The sequence below is a fragment of the Mustelus asterias genome, unplaced genomic scaffold (assembly GCF_964213995.1).
Source record: "Mustelus asterias unplaced genomic scaffold, sMusAst1.hap1.1 HAP1_SCAFFOLD_1330, whole genome shotgun sequence".
NCBI classification, from domain to species: Eukaryota; Metazoa; Chordata; class Chondrichthyes; order Carcharhiniformes; family Triakidae; genus Mustelus; species Mustelus asterias.
In genome coordinates, this window is record NW_027591275.1 from 58,878 (window position 1) to 81,550 (window position 22,673).

The 22,673-nt window shown below is 47.8% G+C and overlaps 1 protein-coding gene across 1 annotated transcript in view; it reads left to right on the plus strand.

Moving 5' to 3' along the window:
• LOC144488152 (BTB/POZ domain-containing protein 9-like) overlaps positions 1–9,463 on the plus strand; it is a 68,230-nt gene extending 58,767 nt beyond the window's left edge. Inside the window, exon 5 of the mRNA XM_078206173.1 lies at positions 9,329–9,463. Coding sequence (XP_078062299.1) covers positions 9,329–9,456 — 128 coding nt within the window. The 3' untranslated portion in view covers positions 9,457–9,463. The remainder of the gene's footprint in view (positions 1–9,328) is intronic.
• The last annotated feature ends 13,210 nt before the right edge of the window (positions 9,464–22,673 follow it).

Consider the following 22,673-nt stretch of genomic DNA (forward strand, 5'->3'; position numbering starts at 1 on the left):
GCCAAGACACCATATGCCTTCTTAACAACCTTATCTACTTGATTCCCAACTTTCAGGGATCTATGCACACATACACCTAGATCCCTCTGCTCCTCCACACTATTCAAAGTCCTCCCGTTAGCCCTATACTCAACACATCTGTTATTCCTACCAAAGTGAATTACCTCACACTTCTCCGCATTAAACTCCATCCGCCACCTCTCGGCCCAACTTTGCAACCTGTCTAAGTCTTCCTGCAAACTACGACACCCTTCCTCACTGTCTACCACACCACCGACTTTGGTGTCATCAGCAAATTTGCTAATCCACCCAACTATACCCTCATCCAGATCATTAATAAATATTACAAACAGCAGTGGCCCCAAAACAGATCCCTGAGGTACACCACTTGTAACCGCACTCCATGATGAATATTTACTATCAACCACCACCCTCTGTTTCCTATCCGCTAGCCAATTCCTGATCCAATTTCCTAGATCACCCCCAATCCCATACATCTGCATTTTCTGCAGAAGCCTACCATGGTGAACCTTATCAAACGCCTTACTAAAATCCATATATACCACGTCCACTGCCTTGCCCCCATCCACCTCCTTGGTCACTTTCTCAAAAAACTCAATAAGGTTAGTAAGGCACGACCTACCTGCCACAAAACCATGCTGACTATCACCTATCAATTCATTACTCTCCAAATAACTATAAATCCTATCCCTTATAATTTTTTCCAACATCTTGCCGACAACAGAAGTGAGACTCACCGGTCTATAATTCCCGGGGAAGTCTCTGATAGATCTCTGAACGCTGCCACCCAGGTTGATAGGGTTGTTAAGAAGGCGTACGGAGTGTTAGCTTTTATTGGTAGAGGGATTGCGTTTCGGAGCCAGGAAGTCATGCTGCAACTGTACAAAACTCTGGTGCAGCCGCATTTGGAGTATTGTGTACAGTTCTGGTCGCCGTATTATAGGAAAGATGTGGAAGTGTTGGAAAGGGTGCAGAGGACATTTACCAGGATGTTGCCTGGTATGGTGGGAAAATCGTATGAGGTAAGGCTGAGGGGCTTGAGGTTGTTTTCGTTAGAGAGATGAAGGTTAAGAGGTGACTTAATAGAGGCATACAAGATGATCAGAAGATTAGATAGGGTGGATAGTGAGAGCCTTTTTCCTCGGATGGTGTTGGGTAGCACGAGGGGACATAGCTTTAAATTGAGGGGTGAGAGATATAGGACAGATGTTAGAGGTAGGTTCTTTACTCAGAGAGTAGTAAGGGTGTGGAATGCCCTGCCTGCAGCAGTAGTGGACTCGTCAACGTTGAGAGCGTTCAAATGGTTATTGGATAAACATATGGATGATATTGGAATAGTGTAGATTAGAGGGGCTTTAGATTGGTACCACTGGTCGGCGCAACATCGAGGGCCGAAGGGCCTGTACTGCGCTGTAATGTTCTATTAACTGAGTAAGTCCTGCCCTGGTTCAATCTACCAAAATGCACCACCTCGCATTTATCTAAATTAAACTCCATCTGCCATTCGTCAGCCCACTGGACCAATGTGATCCAATTGCAATTGGAGATAACTTATTCACTGTCCACTATGCCACCAATCTTAGTGTCATCCGCAAACTTACTAACCATGCCTCCTATATTCTCATCCAAATCATTAATATAAATGACAAATAACAATAGAGCCAGTACTGATCCCTGAGGCACATGCTGGTCACAGGCCTCCAGTTTGTAAGGAAGTTAAAACTAGAGGACACAGTAAGGAAGTTAAAACTAGAGGACACAGCCTCAAAATAAAGGGGGGTCGGTTTAAGACAGAGTTGAGGAGGAACTTCTTCTCCCAGAGGGTGGTGAATCTCTGGAATTCTCTGCCCACTGAGGTGGTGGAGGCTACCTCGCTGAATATGTTTAAAGCGCGGATGGATGGATTCCTGAGCGGTAAGGGAATTAAGGGTTATGGGGATCAGGCGGGTAAGTGGTACTGATCCACGTCAGATCAGCCATGATCTTATTGAATGGCGGGGCAGGCTCGAGGGGCTAGATGGCCTACTCCTGCTCCTATTTCTTATGTTCTTATGTTCTTATGTTTGAAAAGCAATTCTCAACAACCACCCTCGAAGCCAGTTTTGTATCCATTTAGATACCTCACCCTGGATCCCGTGAGATTTAACCTTATGCAACAACCTACCACGCGGTACCTTGTCAAAGGCCTTGCTAAAGTCCATGTAGACAACATCAACTGCACTGCCCTCATCTACCTTCTTGGTTACCCCTTCAAAAAACTCAATCAAATTTGTGAGACATTATTTTCCACTCACAAAGTCATGCTGACTGTCCCTAATTAGTACTTGCATCTCTAAATGCCTGTAAATCCTTTCTCTCAAAATAACTTCCAACAACTTACCCACCACAGATGTGAGGCTCACTGGCCTGTAGTTCCCAGGCTTTTTCCTGCAGCCCTTTTTAACCAAAGGCACAACATTTGCCACTCTCCAATCTTCAGGCACCTCACCCGTGACAATCGATGATTCAAATATCTCGGCTAGGGGACCCACAATTTCCTCCCTAGCCTCCCACAATGTCCTGGGATACACTTACATAAGAACATAAGAACATAAGAAATAGGAGCAGGAGTAGGCCATCTAGCCCCTCGAGCCTGCCCCGCCATTCAATAAGATCATGGCTGATCTGACATGGATCAGTACCACTTACCCGCCTGATCCCCATAACCCTTAATTCCCTTACCGATCAGGAATCTATCCATCCGCGCCTTAAACATATTCAGTGAGGTAGCCTCCACCACCTCAGTGGGCAGAGAATTCCAGAGATTCACCACCCTCTGGGAGAAGAAGTTCCTCCTCAACTCTGTCTTAAACCGACCCCCCTTTATTTTGAGGCTGTGTCCTCTAGTTTTAACTTCCTTACTAAGTGGAAAGAATCTCTCCGCCTCCACTCTATCCAGCCCCCGCATTATCTTATAAGTCTCCATAAGATCCCCCCTCATCCTTCTAAACTCCAACGAGTACAAACCCAATCTCCTCAGCCTCTCCTCATAATCCAAACCCCTCATCTCCGGTATCAACCTGGTGAACCTTCTCTGCACTCCCTCCAATGCCAATATATCCTTCCTCATATAAGGGGACCAATACTGCACACAGTATTCCAGCTGCGGCCTCATCAATGCCCTGTACAGGTGCATCAAGACATCCCTGCTTTTATATTCTATACACTTCATCTGGTCCTGGGGGTTTATCTACCTTGATGCGCTATAAGACTTCCAGCACCTCCTTCTCTCTAATATGTACACTCTCAAAGACGTCACTATTTATTTCCCCAAGTTCCCTAACATCCATGCTTTTCTCAACAGTAAACACTGATGAGAAATATTCATTTAGGATCTCACCCATCTCTTGTGGATCTGCACATAGATGACCTTGTTGATCCTTAAGAGGCCCTACTCTCTCCCTTGTTGCTCTTTTGCCCTTTATGTATTTGTAGAAGCTCTTTGGATTCTCCTTTGCCTGATCTGCCAAAACAATCTCGTGTCCCCTTTTTGCCCTCCTGATTTCTCTCTTAACTCTACTCCTACACTCCCTATACTCTTCAAGGGATTCACTTGATCCCAGCTGCCGATGCATGTCATGTGCCTCTTTCTTCTTCTTGACCAGGGCCTCAATATCTTAGAAACCCTACAGTGCAGAAAGAGGCCATCGAGTCTGCACTGACCACAATCCCACCCAGGCCCGACCCCCATATCCCTCCACATTTACTCGCTAATCCCTGTAACCTACGCATCTCAGGACACGAAGGGGCAATTTTTTTAGCAGGGCCAATCAACCTAACCCGCACATCTTTGGACTGTGGGAGGAAACCGGAGCACCCGGAGGAAACCCATGCAGACAAGGAGAATGTGCAAACTCCACACAGACAGTGACCCGAGCCGGGAATCGAACCAGGTCCCTGGAGCTGTAGAGCAGCAGTGCTAACCACTGTGCTATTGTGCCACCCTATCCCAGGGTTCCCTACTTCTGCCAGCCTTGCCCTTCACTCTCAGAGGAATGTGTTTATCCTGAACGCTGGTTAACACACTTTTGAAAGCGTGCCACTTACCAGACGTCCCTTTGCCTTCCCACAGACTCCCCCAATTAACTTTTGAAAGTTCCTGCCTGATACCATCAAAATTGGCCTTGCCCCAATTTTGAATTTTAACTTTTGGGCCAGACCTATCATTCTCCATAACTATCTTAAGACCAATAGAATTATGGTCACTGGTCCCAAAGTGATCCCTCACTAACACTTCTTCCACCTGCCCTTCCTTATTTTCCAAGAGGAGGTCACGTTTTGCCCCTTCTCGAGTCGGGCCATCCGTATACTGAGTATTGGGCACATTACAGACACGCTTAGCATTCGACATGCGACAGAAATGCATAGTATTTGACATGCTACAACATGCTCAGTATTGGACACACTACAGACACGCTTAGTATTGGACATGCCACGTGCTAGTGAGGCTAGGAACAGGGAGATTGTACAGTTGAACACGTGGCTAAAGGACTGGTGCAGGAGGGAGGGTTTCAAATTCGTGGATCACTGGGAAGTCTTCAAGAGAGGATGGCACCTGTACAAGAAGGACGGGATCTAGATGAGTATGCGGCTTGTAGGAAGGGACTAAAGAAGGAAATTAGGAGAGCCAGAAGGGGTCATGAGAAGGCCTTGGCAGGTAGGATTAAGGCAAGCCCGAAGGCATTCTATAAATATGTGAAGAGTAAAAGGATGAGACGAGAAGGAATAGGGCCTATAAAAGGTGAAGGCGGGAAAGTCTGTACGGAACCAGTAGAAATGGCAGAGGTGCTTAATGAGTATTTTGCCTCGGTTTTAACAGAGGAGAAGGACCTGGGTGGATGTACTGCGGGCTTGCGGTGGACTGAGAAGATTGTGTATGTGGACTTTAGCAAAGAGGTTGTGCTGGAATCTTTGAATGGCATCAAGATAGATAAGTCCAAAGATGTGCGGGTTAGGTTGATTGGCCATGCTCAAAATTTCCCTTAGTGTCCTGAGATGCGTAGGTTAGAGGGATTAGTGGGTAAATATGTAGGGATATGGGGTAGGGCCTGGGTGGGATTGTGGTCGGTGCAGACTCGATAGGCCGAATGGCCTCTTTCTGTACTGTAGGGTTTCTATGATTTCTATGATAAGTTGCCGGGTCCGGATGGGATGTACCCCAGTTACTGTGGGAGGTGAGGGAAGAGATTGCAGAGCCTCTGGCGATGATCTTTGCGTCGTCGATGGAGACGGGAGAGGTGCCGGAGGATTGGAGGATTGTGGATGTGGTTCCTATTTTCAAGAAGGACATAGAACATAGAACATTACAGCGCAGTACAGGCCCTTCGGCCTTCGATGTTGCGCCGACCAGTGAAACCAATCTAAAGCCCCAATATCATCCATATGTTTATCCAATAACCATTTGAATGCTCTAATGTTGACGAGTCCACTACTGCTACAGGCAGGGCATTCCACGCCCTTACTACTCTCTGAGTAAAGAACCTACCTCTAGCATCTATCCTATATCTCTCACCCCTCAATTTAAAGCTATGTCCCCTCGTGCTAGCCATCACCATCCGAGGAAAAAGGCTCTCACTATCCACCCTATCTAATCCTCTGACCATCTTGTATGCCTCGATTAAGTCACCTCTTAACCTTCTTCTCTCCAACGAAAACAACCTGAAGCCCCTCAGCCTTTCCTCATACTATATTCCCACCATACCAGGCAACATCCTGGTAAATCTCCTCTGCACCCTTTCCAACACTTCCACATCTTTCCTATAATACGGCGACCAGAACTGTAAGCAATACTCCAAATGCGGCCGCACCAGAGTTTTGTACAGTTGCAGCATGACCTCCTGGCTCCGAAACTCAATCCCTCAACCAATAAAAGCTAACACACCGTACGCCTTCTTAACAACCCTATCAACCTGGGTGCCAACATTCAGGGATCTATGCACATGGACACCCAGATCCCTCTGTTCATCCAGATACCAACTATCTTACCATTAGCCCAGTACTCTGTATTCCTGTTACTCCTTCCAAAGTGAATCACCTCACACTTTTCCTCATTAAACTCCATTTGCCACCTCTCAAAGAACAAGAACAAAGAACAAAGAACAGTACAGCACAGGAAACAGGCCCTTCGGCCCTCCAAGCCTGTGCCGCTCCTTGGTCCAACTAGACCAATCGTTTGTATCCCTCCATTCTCAGGCTGCTCATGTGACTATCCAGGTAAGTCTTAAACGATGTCAGCGTGCCTGCCTCCTCCACCCTACTTGGCAGCGCATTCCAGGCCCCCACCACCCTCTGTGTAAAATACATCCCTCTAATATCTGAGTTAGACCTCGCCCCTCTCACCTTGAGCCCGTGACCCCTCGTGAACGTCACTTCTGATCTGGGAAAAAGCTTCCCACCGTTCACCCTATCTATCCCCTTCATAATCTTGTACACCTCTATTAGATCTCCCCTCATTCTCCGTCTTTCCAGGGAGAACAACCCCAGTTTACCCAATCTCTCCTCATAGCTAAGACCCTCCATACCAAGCAACATCCTGGTAAACCTTCTCTGCACTCTCTCTAACGCCTCCACGTCCTTCTGGTAGTGCGGCGACCAGAACTGGACGCAGTACTCCAAATGTGGCCTAACCAGCGTTCTATACAGATGCATCATCAGACTCCAGCTTTTATACTCGATACCCCGTCCTATAAAGGCAAGCATACCATATGCCTTCTTCACCACCTTCTCCACCTGTGTTGCCACCTTCAAGGATTTGTGGACTTGCACACCTAGGTCCCTCTGTGTTTCTATACTCCTGATGACTCTGCCATTTATTGTATAACTCCTCCCTACATTATTTCTTCCAAAATGCATCACTTCGCATTTATCCGGATTAAACTCCATCTGCCACCTCTCCGCCCAATTTTCCAGCCTATCAATATCCTGCTGTATTGCCCGACAGTGCTCTTCGCTATCCGCAAGTCCAGCCATCTTCGTGTCATCCGCAAACTTGCTGATTACACCAGTTACACCTTTATATATATCATTTATATATATCACAAATAGCAGAGGTCCCAGTACAGAGCCCTGCGGAACACCACTGGTCATGATGTGGAGATGCCGGCGTTGGACTGGGGTAAACACAGTAAGAAGTTTAACAACACCAGGTTAAAGTCCAACAGGTTTATTTCCAAATAAACCTGTTGGACTTTAACCTGGTGTTGTTAAACTTCTTACTGTGTGAACACCACTGGTCACAGACCTCCAGCCGGAAAAAGACCCTTCGACCACTACCCTCTGTCTCCTATGGCCAACACAGTAAGAAGTTTGACAACACCAGGTTAAAGTCCAACAGGTTTATTTGGTAGCAAAAGCCACACAAGCTTTCGAAGCTCTAAGCCCCTTCTTCAGGTGAGTGGGAATTCTGTTCACAAACAGAGTTTAAACAGAATTCTGTTCACAAACAGAGAAACTGATAGCCAAGTTCCGCACACACGCGGACCCTATGGCCAAGCCAGTTCTCCACCCATCTAGCCACTTCTCCTTGTATCCCATGAGCCTTAACCTTCTTAACCAACCTGTCACGTGGGACTTTGTCAAATGCCTTACTGAAATCCATATAGACGACATCCACGGCCCTTTCTTCATCAACCATTTTTGTCACTTCCTCAAAAAACTCCACCAAATTTGTAAGGTATGACCTCCCTCTTACAAAACCATGCTGTCTGTCACTAATGAGATTGTTCCGTTCTAAATGCACATACATCCTGTCTCTAAGAATCTCTCCAACAACTCAGCCCAGCTCTGCAGCTTATCTATGTCCATCTGTAACCTGCCACTTCCCTCTGCGCTGTCTACAACTCCACCGACTTTAGTGTCATCCGCAAATTTATTAATCCATCCTTCCACGCCCTCATCCAGGTCATTAATAAAAATGACAAACAGCAATGGCCCCAAAACAGATCCTTGCGGTACACCACTAGTAACTGAACTCCAGGATGAATATTTCCCATCAACCACGACCCTCTGTTTTCTTACAGCTCGCCAATTCCTGATCCAAACCACTAAATCACCCTCAATCCCATGCGTCCGTATTTTCTGCAAAAGCTTACCATGGGGAATCTTATCAAACGCTTTGCTGAAATCCATATACACCACTTCAACCGCTTTACTCTCATCCACCTCTTTGGTCACCTTCTCAAAGAACTCAATAAGGTTTGTGAGGCACGACCTACCCTTCACAAAACCGTGCTGACTATCCCTGAGGCATAGTGGACCATGAAGAAGGTTATCTCCAATTGCAACGGGATCTTGATCCACCTCTTTGGTCACCTTCTCAAAGAACTCAATAAGGTTTGTGAGGCATGACCTACCCTTCACAAAACCGTGCTGACTATCCCTAATCAAATTATTCCTTTCTCGGTGATTATAAATCCTATCTCTTATAATCCTTTCCAATACTTTGCCCACAACAGAAGTAAGGCTCACCCACCGGTCTATAATTACCAGGGTTGTCCCTACATCCTTCTTGAACAAGGGGACAACATTTGCTATCCTCCAGTCTTCTGAAGGGGAATAGGGATAGCCCAGGAAATTACCGACCGGTGAGTCTAACCTCAGTGGTTGGTAAGCTGATGGAGAAGATCCTGAGGGACCAGATTTATGAGCATTTAGAGAGGTTTGGTATGCTCAAGAACAGTCAGCATGGCGTTGTCAAAGGCAGATCGTGCCTTACGAGCCTGGTGGAGTTCTTCGAAAATGTGACTAAACACATTGACGAAGGGAAAGCGGTAGATGTGGTTTATATGGATTTTAGCACGGCGTTCGATAAGGTCCTCCATGCAAGGCTTCCCGAAAAAGTCAGAGGGCATGGGATCCAAGGGGCTGCTGCCCTGTGGATCCAGAACTGGCTTGCCCAAAGGATGTGGAGATGCCGGCGTTGGGCTGGGGTGAGCACAGCCAGAGTTTTAACAACACCAGGTTAAAGTCCAACAGGTTTATTTGGTAGCAAACACCATTAGCTTTCAGAGCGCTGCTCCTTTGTCAGATGGAGTGGAAATGTGCTCTCAAGCAGGGCACAGAGACACAAAAATCAAGTTACAGAATACTGATTAGAATGCGAATTCCGACAGCCAGCCAGATCTTAAAGATACAGACAATGTGGGTGGAGGGAGCATTAAGCACAGGTTAAAGAGATGTGTATTGTCTCCAGATAGGACAGCCTGCAAGCCCAGGAGGCAAGCTGTGGGGGTTACTGATAATGTGACATAAATCCAACATCCCGGTTTAGGCCGTCCTCATGTGTGCGGAACTTGGCTATCAGTTTCTGCTCAGCGACTCTGCGCTGTCGTGTGTCGTGAAGGCCGCCTTGGAGAACGCTTACCCGAAGATCAGAGGCTGAATGCACGTGACCGCTGAAGTGCTCCCCCACAGGAAGAGAACAGTCTTTCCTGGTGATTGTCGAGCGGTGTTCATTCATCTGTTGTCATAGCGTCTGCATGGTTTCCCCAATGTACCATGCCTCGGGACATCCTTTCCTGCAGAGTATCAGGTAATCATGATGTGGAGATGCCGGCGTTGGACTGGGGTAAGCACAGTAAGAAGTCTCACAACACCAGGTTAAAGTCCAACAGGTTTATTTGGTAGCAAATACCATAAGCTTTCGGAGCAATGCTCCTTCGTCAGATGGTGTGGTCTCTGTTCTCAAACAGGGCACAGACACAGAAATCAAATTACAGAATACTGGCAGTTTTGAATAAACTGAAGGTCGATAAGTCCCCTGGGCCTGATGAAATGTATCCTAGGATTCTTTGGGAGGCAAGGGATGAGATTGCAGAGCCTTTGGCGTTGATCTTTGGGTCCTCGCTGTCCACGGGGATGGTGCCAGAGGACTGGAGAATGGCGAATGTTGTTCCTCTGTTTAAGAAAGGGAATAGAAATGACCCTGGTAATTATAGACCGGTTAGTCTTACTTCGGTGGTTGGTAAATTGATGGAAAGGGTCCTTGGGGATGGGATTTACGACCATTTAGAAAGATGCGGATTAATCCGAGATAGTCAGCACGGATTCGTGAAGGGCAAGTCGTGCCTCACAAATTTGATAGAATTTTTTGAGGAGGTAACTAAGTGTGTTGATGAAGGTAGGGCAGTTGATGTCATATACATGGATTTTAGTAAGGCGTTTGATAAGGTCCCCCATGGTCGGCTTATGATGAAAGTGAGGAGGTGTGGGATAGAGGGAAAGTTGGCCGATTGGATAGGCAACTGGCTGTCTGACTGAATAAGAAGTTTAACAACACCAGGTTAAAGTCCAACAGGTTTATTTGGTAGCAAAAGCCACACAAGCTTTCGAGGCTCTGAGCCCCTTCTTCAGGTGAGTGGGAATTCTGTTCACAAACAGAACTTATAAGACACAGACTCAATTTACATGAATAATGGTTGGAATGCGAATACTTACAACTAATCCAGTCTTTAAGAAACAAAACAATGGGAGTGGAGAGAGCATCAAGACAGGCTAAAAAGATGTGTATTGTCTCCAGACAAGACAGCCAGTGAAACTCTGCAGGTCCACGCAACTGTGGGAGTTACAAATAGTGTGACATAAATTCTGATTCTAGGATCGCATGATAAAGACTCAGGAGGAAAAAAGCAGAAATATTTATGTGAAATAGTGTGACATAAACCCAATATCCCGGTTGAGGCCGTCCTTGTGTGTGTGGAACCTGGCTATCAGTTTCTGCTCCGCGACTCTGCGCTGTCGTGTGTCGCGAAGGCCGCCTTGGAGAACGCTTACCCGAATATCAGAGGCCGAATGCCCGTGACCGCTGAAGTGCTCCCCAACAGGAAGGCGGCCTTCGCGACACACGACAGCGCAGAGTCGCGGAGCAGAAACTGATAGCCAGGTTCCGCACACACAAGGACGGCCTCAACCGGGATATTGGGTTTATGTCACACTATTTCACATAAATATTTCTGCTTTTTTCCTCCTGAGTCTTTATCATGCGATCCTAGAATCAGAATTTATGTCACACTATTTGTAACTCCCACAGTTGCGTGGACCTGCAGAGTTTCACTGGCTGTCTTGTCTGGAGACAATACACATCTTTTTAGCCTGTCTTGATGCTCTCTCCACTCCCATTGTTTTGTTTCTTAAAGACTGGATTAGTTGTAAGTATTCGCATTCCAACCATTATTCATGTAAATTGAGTCTGTGTCTTATAAGTTCTGTTTGTGAACAGAATTCCCACTCACCTGAAGAAGGGGCTCAGAGCCTCGAAAGCTTGTGTGGCTTTTGCTACCAAATAAACCTGTTGGACTTTAACCTGGTGTTGTTAAACTTCTTACTGTGTTTACCCCAGTCCAACGCCGGCATCTCCACATCATGTCTGACTGAAGACAGAGGGTGGTGGTCGATGGAAAATTTTCGGATTGGAGGCAGGTTGCTAGCGGTGTGCCGCAGGGATCAGTGCTTGGTCCTCTGCTCTTTGTGATTTTTATTAATGACTTAGAGGAGGGGGCTGAAGGGTGGATCAGTAAATTTGCTGATGACACCAAGATTGGTGGAGTAGTGGATGAGGTGGAGGGCTGTTGTAGGCTGCAAAGAGACATAGATAGGATGCAAAGCTGGGCTGAAAAATGGCAAATGGAGTTTAACCCTGATAAATGTGAGGTGATTCATTTTGGTAGGACAAATTTAAATGTGGATTACAGGGTCAAAGGTAGGGTTCTGAAGACTGTGGAGGAACAGAGAGATCTTGGGGTCCATATCCACAGATCTCTAAAGGTTGCCACTCAAGTGGATAGAGCTGTGAAGAAGGCCTGTAGTGTGTTAGCTTTTATTAACAGGGGGTTGGAGTTTAAGAGCCGTGGGGTTATGCTGCAACTGTACAGGACCTTGGTGAGACCACATTTGGAATATTGTGTGCAGTTCTGGTCACCTCACTATAGGAAGGATGTGGAAGCGCTGGAAGGAGTGCAGAGGAGATTTACCAGGATGCTGCCTGGTTTGGAGGGTAGGTCATATGAGGAAAGGTTGAGGGAGCTAGGGCTATTCTCTCTGGAGCGGAGGAGGCTGAGGGGAGACTTAATAGAGGTGTATAAAATGATGAAGGGGATAGATAGAGTGAACGTTCAAAGACTATTTCCTCGGGTGGATGGAGCTATTACAAGGGGGCATAACTATAGGGTTCGTGGTGGGAGATACAGGACGGATATCAGAGGTAGGTTCTTTACGCAGAGAGTGGTTGGGGTGTGGAATGGACTGCCTGCAGTGATAGTGGAGTCAGACACTTTAGAAACATTTAAGCGGTTATTGGATAGGCACATGGAGCACACCAGGATGATAGGGAGTGGGATAGCTTGATCTTGGTTTCAGATAAAGCTCGGCACAACATCGTGGGCCGAAGGGCCTGTTCTGTGCTGTACTGTTCTATGTTCTATGATTAGAATGTAAATCTCTACAGCCAGCCAGGTCTCAAATGCACAGACAATGTGGGTGGAGGGAGCATTCAACACAGGTTCAAGAGATGTGTATTGTTTCCAGACAGTACAGCTTGTGAAATTGTGCAAGTCCAGGAGGCAAGCTGTGGGGGTTACTGATAATGTGACATAAATCCAACATCCCGGTTTAGACCGTCCTCATGTGTGCGGAACTTGGCTATCAGTTTCTGCTCAGTGACTCTGCGCTGTCGTGTGTCGTGAAGGCCGCCTTGGAGAACGCTTACCTGAAGATCCAAGGCTGAATGCCCTTGACTGCTGAAATGCTCCCCCACAGGAAGAGAACAGTCTTGCCTGGTGATTGTCGAGCGGTGTTCATTCACCCGTTGTCGTAGCATCTGCATGGTTTCCCCAATGTACCATGCCTCGGGACATCCTTTCTTGCAGCGTATCAGGTAGACAACGTTGGCCGAGTTGCAAGAGTAGGTACCATGTACCTGGTAGATGGTGTTCTCACGTGAGATGATGGCATCCGTGTTGATGATCCGGCATGTCTTGCAGAGGTTGCTGTGGCAGGGTTGTGTGGTGTCATGGTCACTGTTCTCCTGAAGGCTGGGTAGTTTGCTGCGGACAATGGTCTGTTTGAGGTTGCGTGGTTGTTTGAAGGCAAGAAGTGGGGGTGTGGGGATGGCCTTGGCAAGATGTTCGTCTTCATCAATGACATGTTGAAGGCTCCGGAGGAGATGCCGTAGCTTCTCCGCTCCGGGGAAGTACTGGACGACGAAGAAACTCGGCATCACCACCAGCAGCAACCAAGCCTCCCCCGGTACCACAGTAGAAAACAGTACCACTGCAGGAAAGTCCATTGTCAACCTATCGGACTACACACTTCAGCCAGATGAAATCGAAGTTCTCAGCCGAGGGCTCAACTTTTGCCCCACTACCAAAATAGACCCCATCAGTCTCGCAGCGGACACAGAGGAATTCATCAGGCGAATGAGGCTGCGGGAGTTCTTCCACAAACCCCAAGAGGCCAACAGTGAACACAATGAGACAGCTAATGAACCGGAACAGCAGACAGAGAGACCCACAGTGCAACCGAAGAGGAAAGAGTCGAATTGGACTCCTCCGGAAGGCCGCTGCCCTCGACTTGACATGTATGCCCAAGCCATCAGGAGGTGCGTCAACACCAAATTCATCAGCCGCACTCACAAGACAGCACCGAACATCACCCAAGCACAACGCAACGCCATCCACGCTCTCAAGACCAACCGCAACATTGTCATCAAACCAGCAGACAAAGGAGGGGCCATCGTCATACTGAACAGAACGGATTACTGCAAAGAAGTGTACCGACAACTGAACAACGAGGAACACTACAGACAGTTACCCACAGACTCGACCAAAGAACACACCCGTCAACTCAACACTCTGATCAAAACCTTTGATCCGGACCTTCAGAGCACCCTGCGTGCTCTCATCCCACGTACTCCACACGTTGGAGATCTCTACTGCCTCCCAAAAATACACAAGGCAAACACACCCGGCCGTCCCATCGTTTCAGGAAACGGAACCCTGTGCGAGAACCTCTCCGGCTATGTCGAGGACATCTTGAAACCCATTGTACAAAGAACCCCCAGCTTTTGTCGCGACACTACGGACTTCCTACAGAAATTCAACACACATGGAGCAGTTGAACCAGGAGCACTCCTCGTCACAATGGATGTCTCGGCACTCTACACCAGCATCCCCCACGATGATGGCATTGCTGCAACGGCCTCAGTACTCAATGCTGTCAACTGCCAGTTTCCAGATGCAATTTTACAACTCATCCGCTTCATCCTGGATCACAATATCTTCACCTTCAACAACCAGTTCTTCATCCAGACACACGGAACAGCCATGGGGACAAAATTCGCACCTCAATATGCCAACATCTTCATGCACAGGTTCGAAGAAGACTTCTTCACCGCACGGGACCTTCAACCGATGCTATACACTAGATACATCGATGACGTTTTCTTCCTTTGGACTCATGGTGAACAATCACTGAAACAACTCTATGATGACATCAACAAGTTCCATCCCACCATCAGGCTCACCATAGACTACTCTCCGGAATCGGTTGCATTCTTGGACACGCGCATCTCCATTAAGGACGGTCACCTCAGCACCTCACTGTACCGCAAGCCCACGGATAACCTCACGATGCTCCACTTCTCCAGCTTCCACCCTAAACACGTTAAAGAAGCCATCCCCTACGGACAAGCCCTCCGTATACACAGGATCTGCTCGGATGAGGAGGATCGCAACAGACACCTCCAGACGCTGAAAGATGCCCTCATAAGAACAGGATATGGCGCTAGACTCATTGATCAACAGTTCCAACGCGCCACAGCGAAAAACCGCACCGACCTCCTCAGAAGACAAACACGGGACACAGTGGACAGAGTACCCTTCGTTGTCCAGTACTTCCCCGGAGCGGAGAAGCTACGGCATCTCCTCTGGAGCCTTCAACATGTCATTGATGAAGACGAACATCTCGCCAAGGCCATCCCCACACCCCCACTTCTTGCCTTCAAACAACCGCACAACCTCAAACAGACCATTGTCCGCAGCAAACTACCCAGCCTTCAGGAGAACAGTGACCAAGACACCACACAACCCTGCCACAGCAACCTCTGCAAGACGTGCCGGATCATCGACACAGATGCCATCATCTCACGTGAGAACACCATCCACCAGGTACACGGTACATACTCTTGCAACTCGGCCAACGTTGTCTACCTGATACGCTGCAAGAAAGGATGTCCCGAGGCATGGTACATTGGGGAAACTATGCAGACGCTGCGACAACGGATGAATGAACACCGCTCGACAATCACCAGGCAAGACTGTTCTCTTCCTGTTGGGGAACGCTTCAGCGGTCACGGGCATTCGGCCTCTGATATTCGGGTAAGCGTTCTCCAAGGCGGCCTTCGCGACACACGACAGCGCAGAGTTGCTGAGCAGAAACTGATAGCCAAGTTCCGCACACACAAGGACGGCCTCAACCGGGATATTGGGTTCATGTCACACTATCTGTAACCCCCACAGTTGCGTGGACCTGCAGAGTTTCACTGGCTGTCTTGTCTGGAGACAATACACATCTTTTTAGCCTGTCTTGATGCTCTCTCCACTCCCATTGTTTTGTTTCTTAAAGACTGGATTAGTTGTAAGTATTCGCATTCCAACCATTATTCATGTAAATTGAGTCTGTGTCTTTATAAGTTCTGCTTGTGAACAGAATTCCCACTCACCTGAAGAAGGGGCTGAGAGCCTCGAAAGCTTGTGTGGCTTTTGCTACCAAATAAACCTGTTGGACTTTAACCTGGTGTTGTTAAACTTCTTACTGTATCTGATCGAAGACAGAGGGTGGTGGTGGATGAAAAATTTTCGGATTGGAGGCCGGTTGCTAGCGGAGTGCCGCAGGGATCAGTGCTTGGTCCTCTGCTCGTTGTGATTTTTATTAATGACTTGGAGGAGGGGGCTGAAGGGTGGATCAGTAAATTTGCTGATGACACCAAGATTGGTGGAGTAGTGGATGAGGTGGAGGGCTGTTGTCGGCTGCAAAGAGACATAGATAGGATGCAAAGCTGGGCTGAAAAATGGCAAATGGAATTTAACCCTGATAAATGTGAGTTGATTCATTTTGGTAGGACTAATTTAAATGTGGATAACAGGGTCAAAGGTAGGGTTCTGAAGACTGCAGGAACAGAGAGATCTTGGGGTCTATATCCACAGATCTCTAAAGGTTGCCACTCAAGTGGATAGAGCTGTGAAGAAGGCCTATAGTGTGTTAGCTTTTATTAACAGGGGGTTGGAATTTAAGAGTCGTGGACTTATGCTGCAACTGTACAGGACCTTGGTGAGACCACATTTGGAATATTGTGTGCAGTTCTGGTCACCTCACTATAAGAAGGATGTGGAAGCGCTGGAAAGAGTGCAGAGGAGATTTACCAGGATGCTGCCTGGTTTGGAGGGTAGGTCTTTTGAGGAAAGGTTGAGGGAGCTAGGGCTGTTCTCTCTGGAGCGGAGGAGGCTGAGGGGAGACTTAATAGAGGTGTATAAAATGATGAAGGGGATAGATAGAGTGAACGTTCAAAGACTATTTCCTTGGGTGGATGGAGCTCTTACAAGGGGGCATAACTATAGGTTTCATGGTGGGAGATACAGGAAGGATATCAGAGGCAGGTTCTTTACGCAGAGAGTGGTTGGGGTGTGGAGTGGATTGCCTGCAGTGATAGTGGAGTCAGACACTTCAGGAACATTTAAGCGGTTATTGGATAGGCACATGGAGCGCACCAGGATGATAGGGAGTGGGATAGCTTGATCTTGGTTTCAGATAAAGCTCGGCACAACATCGTGGGCCGAAGGGCCTGTTCTGTGCTGTACTGTTCTATGTTCTATGTTCTATAAAAGGTACAGACAATGTGAGTGGAGAGAGGGTTAAGCACAGGTTAAAGAGATGTGTATTGTCTCCAGCCAGGACAGTTAGTGAGATTTTGCAAGCGCAGGCAAGTCATGGAGGTTACAGATAGTGTGACATGAACCCAAGATCCCGTTTGAGACCGTCTTCACGTGTGCGGAACTTGGTTATCAGTTTTTGCTCAGCGATTCAAGGAATCAATAAACGAATCGCTGAGCAAAAATCGCTGAGCCCTGATTGTGAACAGAACTCCCACTTACCTGATGAAGGAGCAGCGCTGCGAAAGCTTTTGCTTCCAAATGAATCTGTTGGACTTTAACCTGGAAGAGGAAGTGTTAGGTTTTTTAGGGAACATTAAAACTGACAAAGCCCCAGGGCCTGATGGCATCTATCCTCGACTGCTCAGGGAGACGAGAGATGAAATTGCTGGGCCTCTGACGGAAATCTTTGTTGCTTCTTTGGACACGGGTGAGGTCCCTGAGGATTGGAGGATAGCGAATGTGGTCCCGTTGTTTAAGAAGGGTAGCAGGGATAACCCAGGAAATTATAGGCCAGTGAGCTTGACGTCCGTGGTAGGGAAGTTGTTGGAGAGGATTCTTAGAGACAGGATGTATGTGCATTTAGAACGGAACAATCTCATTAGTGACAGACAGCATGGTTTTGTAAGAGGGAGGTCGTGCCTTACAAATTTGGTGGAGTTTTTTGAGGAAGTGACAAAAACGGTTGATGAAGGAAGGGCCGTGGATGTCGTCGATATGGATTTCAGTAAGGCATTTGACAAAGTCCCACATGGCAGGTTGGTTAAGAAGGTTAAGGCTCATGGGATACAAGGAGAAGTGGCTCGATGGGTGGAGAACTGGCTTGGCCATAGGAGACAGAGGGTAGTGGTCGAAGGGTCTTTTTCCGGCTGGAGGTCTGTGACCAGTGGTGTTCCGCAGGGCTCTGTACTAGGACCTCTGCTATTTGTGATATATATAAATGATTTGGAAGAAGGTGTAACTGGTGTAATCAGCAAGTTTGCGGATGACACGAAGATGGCTGGAATTGCGGATAGCGAAGAGCATTGTCGGGCAATACAGCAGGATATAGATAGGCTGGAAAATTGGGCGGGGAGGTGGCAGATGGAATTTAATCCGGATAAATGCGAAGTGATGCATTTTGGAAGAACTAATGTAGGGAGGAGTTATACAATAAATGGCAGAGTCATCAGGAGTATAGAAACACAGAGGGACCTAGGTGTGCAAGTCCACAAATCCTTGAAGGTGGCAACACAGGTGGAGAAGGTGGTGAAGAAGGCATATGGTATGCTTGCCTTTATAGGACGGGGTATAGAGTATAAAAGCTGGAGTCTGATGATGCAGCTGTATAGAACGCTGGTTAGGCCACATTTGGAGTACTGCGTCCAGTTCTGGTCGCCGCACTACCAGAAGGACGTGGAGGCATTGGAGAGAGTGCAGAGAAGGTTTACCAGGATGTTGCCTGGTATGGAGGGTCTTAGCTATGAGGAGAGATTGGGTAAACTGGGGTTGTTCTCCTTGGAAAGACGGAGAATGAGGGGAGATCTAATAGAGGTATGCAAGATTATGAAGGGTATAGATAGGGTGACCAGTGGGAAGCTTTTTCCCAGGTCGGAGGTGACGATCACGAGGGGTCACGGGCTCAAGCTGAGAGGGGCGAAGTATAACTCAGACATCAGAGGGACGTTTTTTACACAGAGGGTGGTGGGGGCCTGGAATGCGCTGCCAAGTAGGGTGGTGGAGGCAGGCACGCTGACATCGTTTAAGACTTACCTGGATAGTCACATGAGCAGCCTGGGAATGGAGGGATACAAACGATTGGTCTAGTTGGACCAAGGAGCGGCACAGGCTTGGAGGGCCGAAGGGCCTGTTTCCTGTGCTGTACTGTTCTTTGTTCTTTGTTTGGTGTTGTGAGACTTCTTTCTATGACCGAGCCATTTTTAGAACATAGAACAGAGAAAAAATACAGCACAAACAGGCCCTTCGGCCCACAAGTTGCGCCGGTCATGTCCCTCCCTACCTAGGCTTATATATAGGCTTACCTATAACCCTCAATCCTATTAAGTTCCATGTACTCATCCAGAAGTCTCTTAAAATACCCTATCGAGTTTGCCTCCACCACCACTGACGGCAGCCGATTCCACTCACCCACCACCCTCTGAGTGAAAAACTTACCCCTGACATCTCTGTACCTACTCCCCAGAACGTTAAACCTGTGTCCTCTCGTAGCAGCCATTTCAGCCCTGGGAAAAAGCCTCAGAGAATCCACCCGATCCGACACGTCCCCGGGTCCGGATGGAATGCATCCCAGGGTATTGAAAGAAATGTCAGAGGTAATAGTGGATGCGTTAGTGATTATTTATCAAAACTCGTTGCATTCTGGGGTAGTGCCGGTTGATTGGAAAACGGCTAATGTTACGCCGCTGTTTAAAAAAGGAAGGAGACAAAAGGCGGGTAACTATAGGCCGGTCAGCTTAACGTCTGTAGTAGGGAAAATGCTGGAATCCATTATTAAAGAGGAGATAGCAGGGCATCTGGATAGAAATGGTTCGATCAATCAGACGCAGCATGGATTCATGAGGGGAAAGTCGTGCTTGACGAACATGTTGGATTTTTATGAAGATGTGACTAGGGCGGTTGATGGAGGAGAACCGGTGGATGCGGTGTTTTTGGATTTCCAAAAGGCGTTTGATAAGGTGCCCCATAAAAGGCTGCTGAAGAAGATTAGGGCACACGGAGTTAGGGGTAGTGTGTTAAAGTGGATTGGGGACTGGCTATCCGACAGGAAGCAAAGAGTCGGAATAAATGGGTGTTTTTCCGGTTGGAGGAAGGTAACTAGTGGCGTGCCACAGGGATCGGTACTCGGGCCGCAACTGTTTACCATTTATATAGATGATCTGGAGGAGGGGACGGAGTGTAGGGTAACGAAGTTTGCAGACGACACAAAGATAAGTGGAAAAGTGAATCGTGTGGAGGACGGAGAAGGTCTGCAGAGAGATTTGGACAGGCTGAGTGAGTGGGCGAGGATATGGCAAATGGAGTATAACGTTGATAAATGCGAGGTTATACACTTTGGAGGAAATAATAACAAATGGGATTACTATCTCAATGGAAACAAATTAAAACATGCTACCGTGCAAAGGGACCTGGGGGTCCTTGTGCATGAGACGCAAAAGCCCAGTCTGCAGGTACAACAGGTGATCAAGAAGGCAAATGGGATGTTGGCCTATATCGCGAGGGGGATAGAATATAAAAGCAGGGATGTCTTGATGCACCTGTACAGGGCATTGGTGAGGCCGCAGCTGGAATACTGTGTGCAGTATTGGTCCCCTTATATGAGGAGGGATATATTGGCATTGGAGGGAGTGCAGAGAAGGTTCACCAGGTTGATACCGGAGATGAGGGGTTTGGATTATGAGGAGAGGCTGAGGAGATTGGGTTTGTACTCGTTGGAGTTTAGAAGGATGAGGGGGGATCTTATGGAGACTTATAAGATAATGCGGGGGCTGGATAGGGTGGAGGCGGAGAGATTCTTTCCACTTAGTAAGGAAGTTAAAACGAGAGGACACAGCCTCAAAATAAAGGGGGGTCGGTTTAAGACAGAGTTGAGGAGGAACTTCTTCTCCCAGAGGGTGGTGAATCTCTGGAATTCTCTGCCCACTGAGGTGGTGGAGGCTTCCTCGCTGAATATGTTTAAAGCGCGGATGGATGGATTCCTGATCGGTAAGGGAATTAAGGGTTATGGGGATCAGGCGGGTAAGTGGTACTGATCCACGTCAGATCAGCCATGATCTTATTGAATGGCGGGGCAGGCTCGAGGGGCTAGATGGCCTACTCCTGCTCCTATTTCTTATGTTCTTACCTATAGCTCTCAACATCTTGTACACCTCTATGAGATCACCTCTCATCCTTCGTCTCTCCAAGGAGAAAAGACCGAGCTCCCTCAACCTATCCTCATAATGCATGCCAACCAATCCAGGCAACATCCTTGTAAATCTTCTCTGCACCCTTTCAATCATTTCCACATCCCTCCTGTAATGAGGTGACCAGAACTGAGCACAGTACTCCAAGTGGGGTCTGACGAGGGTCTTATAAAGCTGCATCATTATCTCCCGACTCCTAAACTCAACTCCTCGATTGATGAAGGCCAGCACACCATAAGCCTTCTTAACCACCTCCTCTACCTGCGAGGCCAATTTAAGAGTCCTATGGACCCGGAAACCAAGGTCCTTCTGATCCTCTACACTGCTTAGAGTCTTACCCTTGATATTATACTCCTTCATCCCATTTGACCTGCCAAAATGAACCACTACATATTTATCCGGGTTGAAGTCCATCTGCCACTTCTCCGCCCAGTCTTGCATCCTATCTATGTTTAGCTGCAGCTTCTGACAACCCTCCAAACTATCCTCAACACCACCAACCTTTGTGTCGTCGGCAAACTTACCAACCCATCCCTCCACTTCCTCATCCAGGTCATTTATGAAAATGAGAAACAGCAAGGGTCCCAGAACAGATCCCTGGGGCCCTCCACTGGTGACCAACCTCCATTCAGAAAAAGACCCATCTACAACCACTCTCTGCCTTCTGCAGGCAAAGACTGGGCGGAGAAGTGGCAGATGGACTTCCACCCGGATAAGTGTGTGGTGATCCATTTTGGCAGATCCAATGGGATGAAGCAGCAGTATAATATGAAGAGGATCAGAAGGACCTTGGGGTCCGGGTCCATAGGACTCTTAAATCGGCCTCGCAGGTGGAGGATGCGGTCAAGAAGGCGTACGGCGTACTGGCCTTCATTAATCGAGGGATTGAGTTTAAGAGTCGGGAGATAATGCTGCAGCTTTATAGGACCCTGGTTAGACCCCACTTGGAGTACTGCGCGCAGTTCTGGTCACCTCATTACAGGAAAGATGTTGAAGCCATTGAAAGGGTGCAGAGGAGATTTACAAGGATGTTGCCTGGATTGGGGGGCATGCCTTATGAGGATAGGTTGAGGGAGCTTGGTCTCTTCTCCCTGGAGAGACGAAGGATGAGAGGTGACCTGATAGAGGTTTACAAGATGTTGAGAGGTCTGGATAGGGTAGACTCTCAGAGGCTATTTCCAAGGGCTGAAATGGTTGCTACGAGAGGACACAGGTTTAAGGTGCTGGGGGGTAGGTACAGAGGAGATGTCAGGGGTAAGTTTTTCACTCAGAGGGTGGTGGGTGAGTGGAATCGGCTGACGTCGGTGGTGGTAGAGGCAAACTCGTTGGGGTCTTTTAAGAGACTTCTGGATGAGTACATGGGATTTAATGGGATTGAGGGCTATAGATAGGCCTAGAGGTGGGGATGTGATCGGCGCAACTTGTGGGCCGGAGGGCCTGTTTGTGCTGTGGCTTTCTATGTTCTATGTTCTATTAAACCAGTTCTGGATCCACAAGGCAACAGCCCCTTGGATCCCATGCCCTCTCACTTTCTCGAGAAGTATTGCATGGGGGACCTTATCGAACACGTTGCTGAAGTCCATGTAAATCACATCTACTGCTTTCCCTTCGTCAATGTGTTTAGTCACATTGTCAAAGAACTCCACCAGGCTCGTAAGGCACGATCTGCCTTTGACAAAGCCATGCTGAGTATTCTTGAGCATTCTAAACCTCTCTAAATGTTCATAAACCCTGTCCCTCAGGATCTTCTCCATCAACTTACCAACCACTGAGGTTAGACTCACCGGTCGGT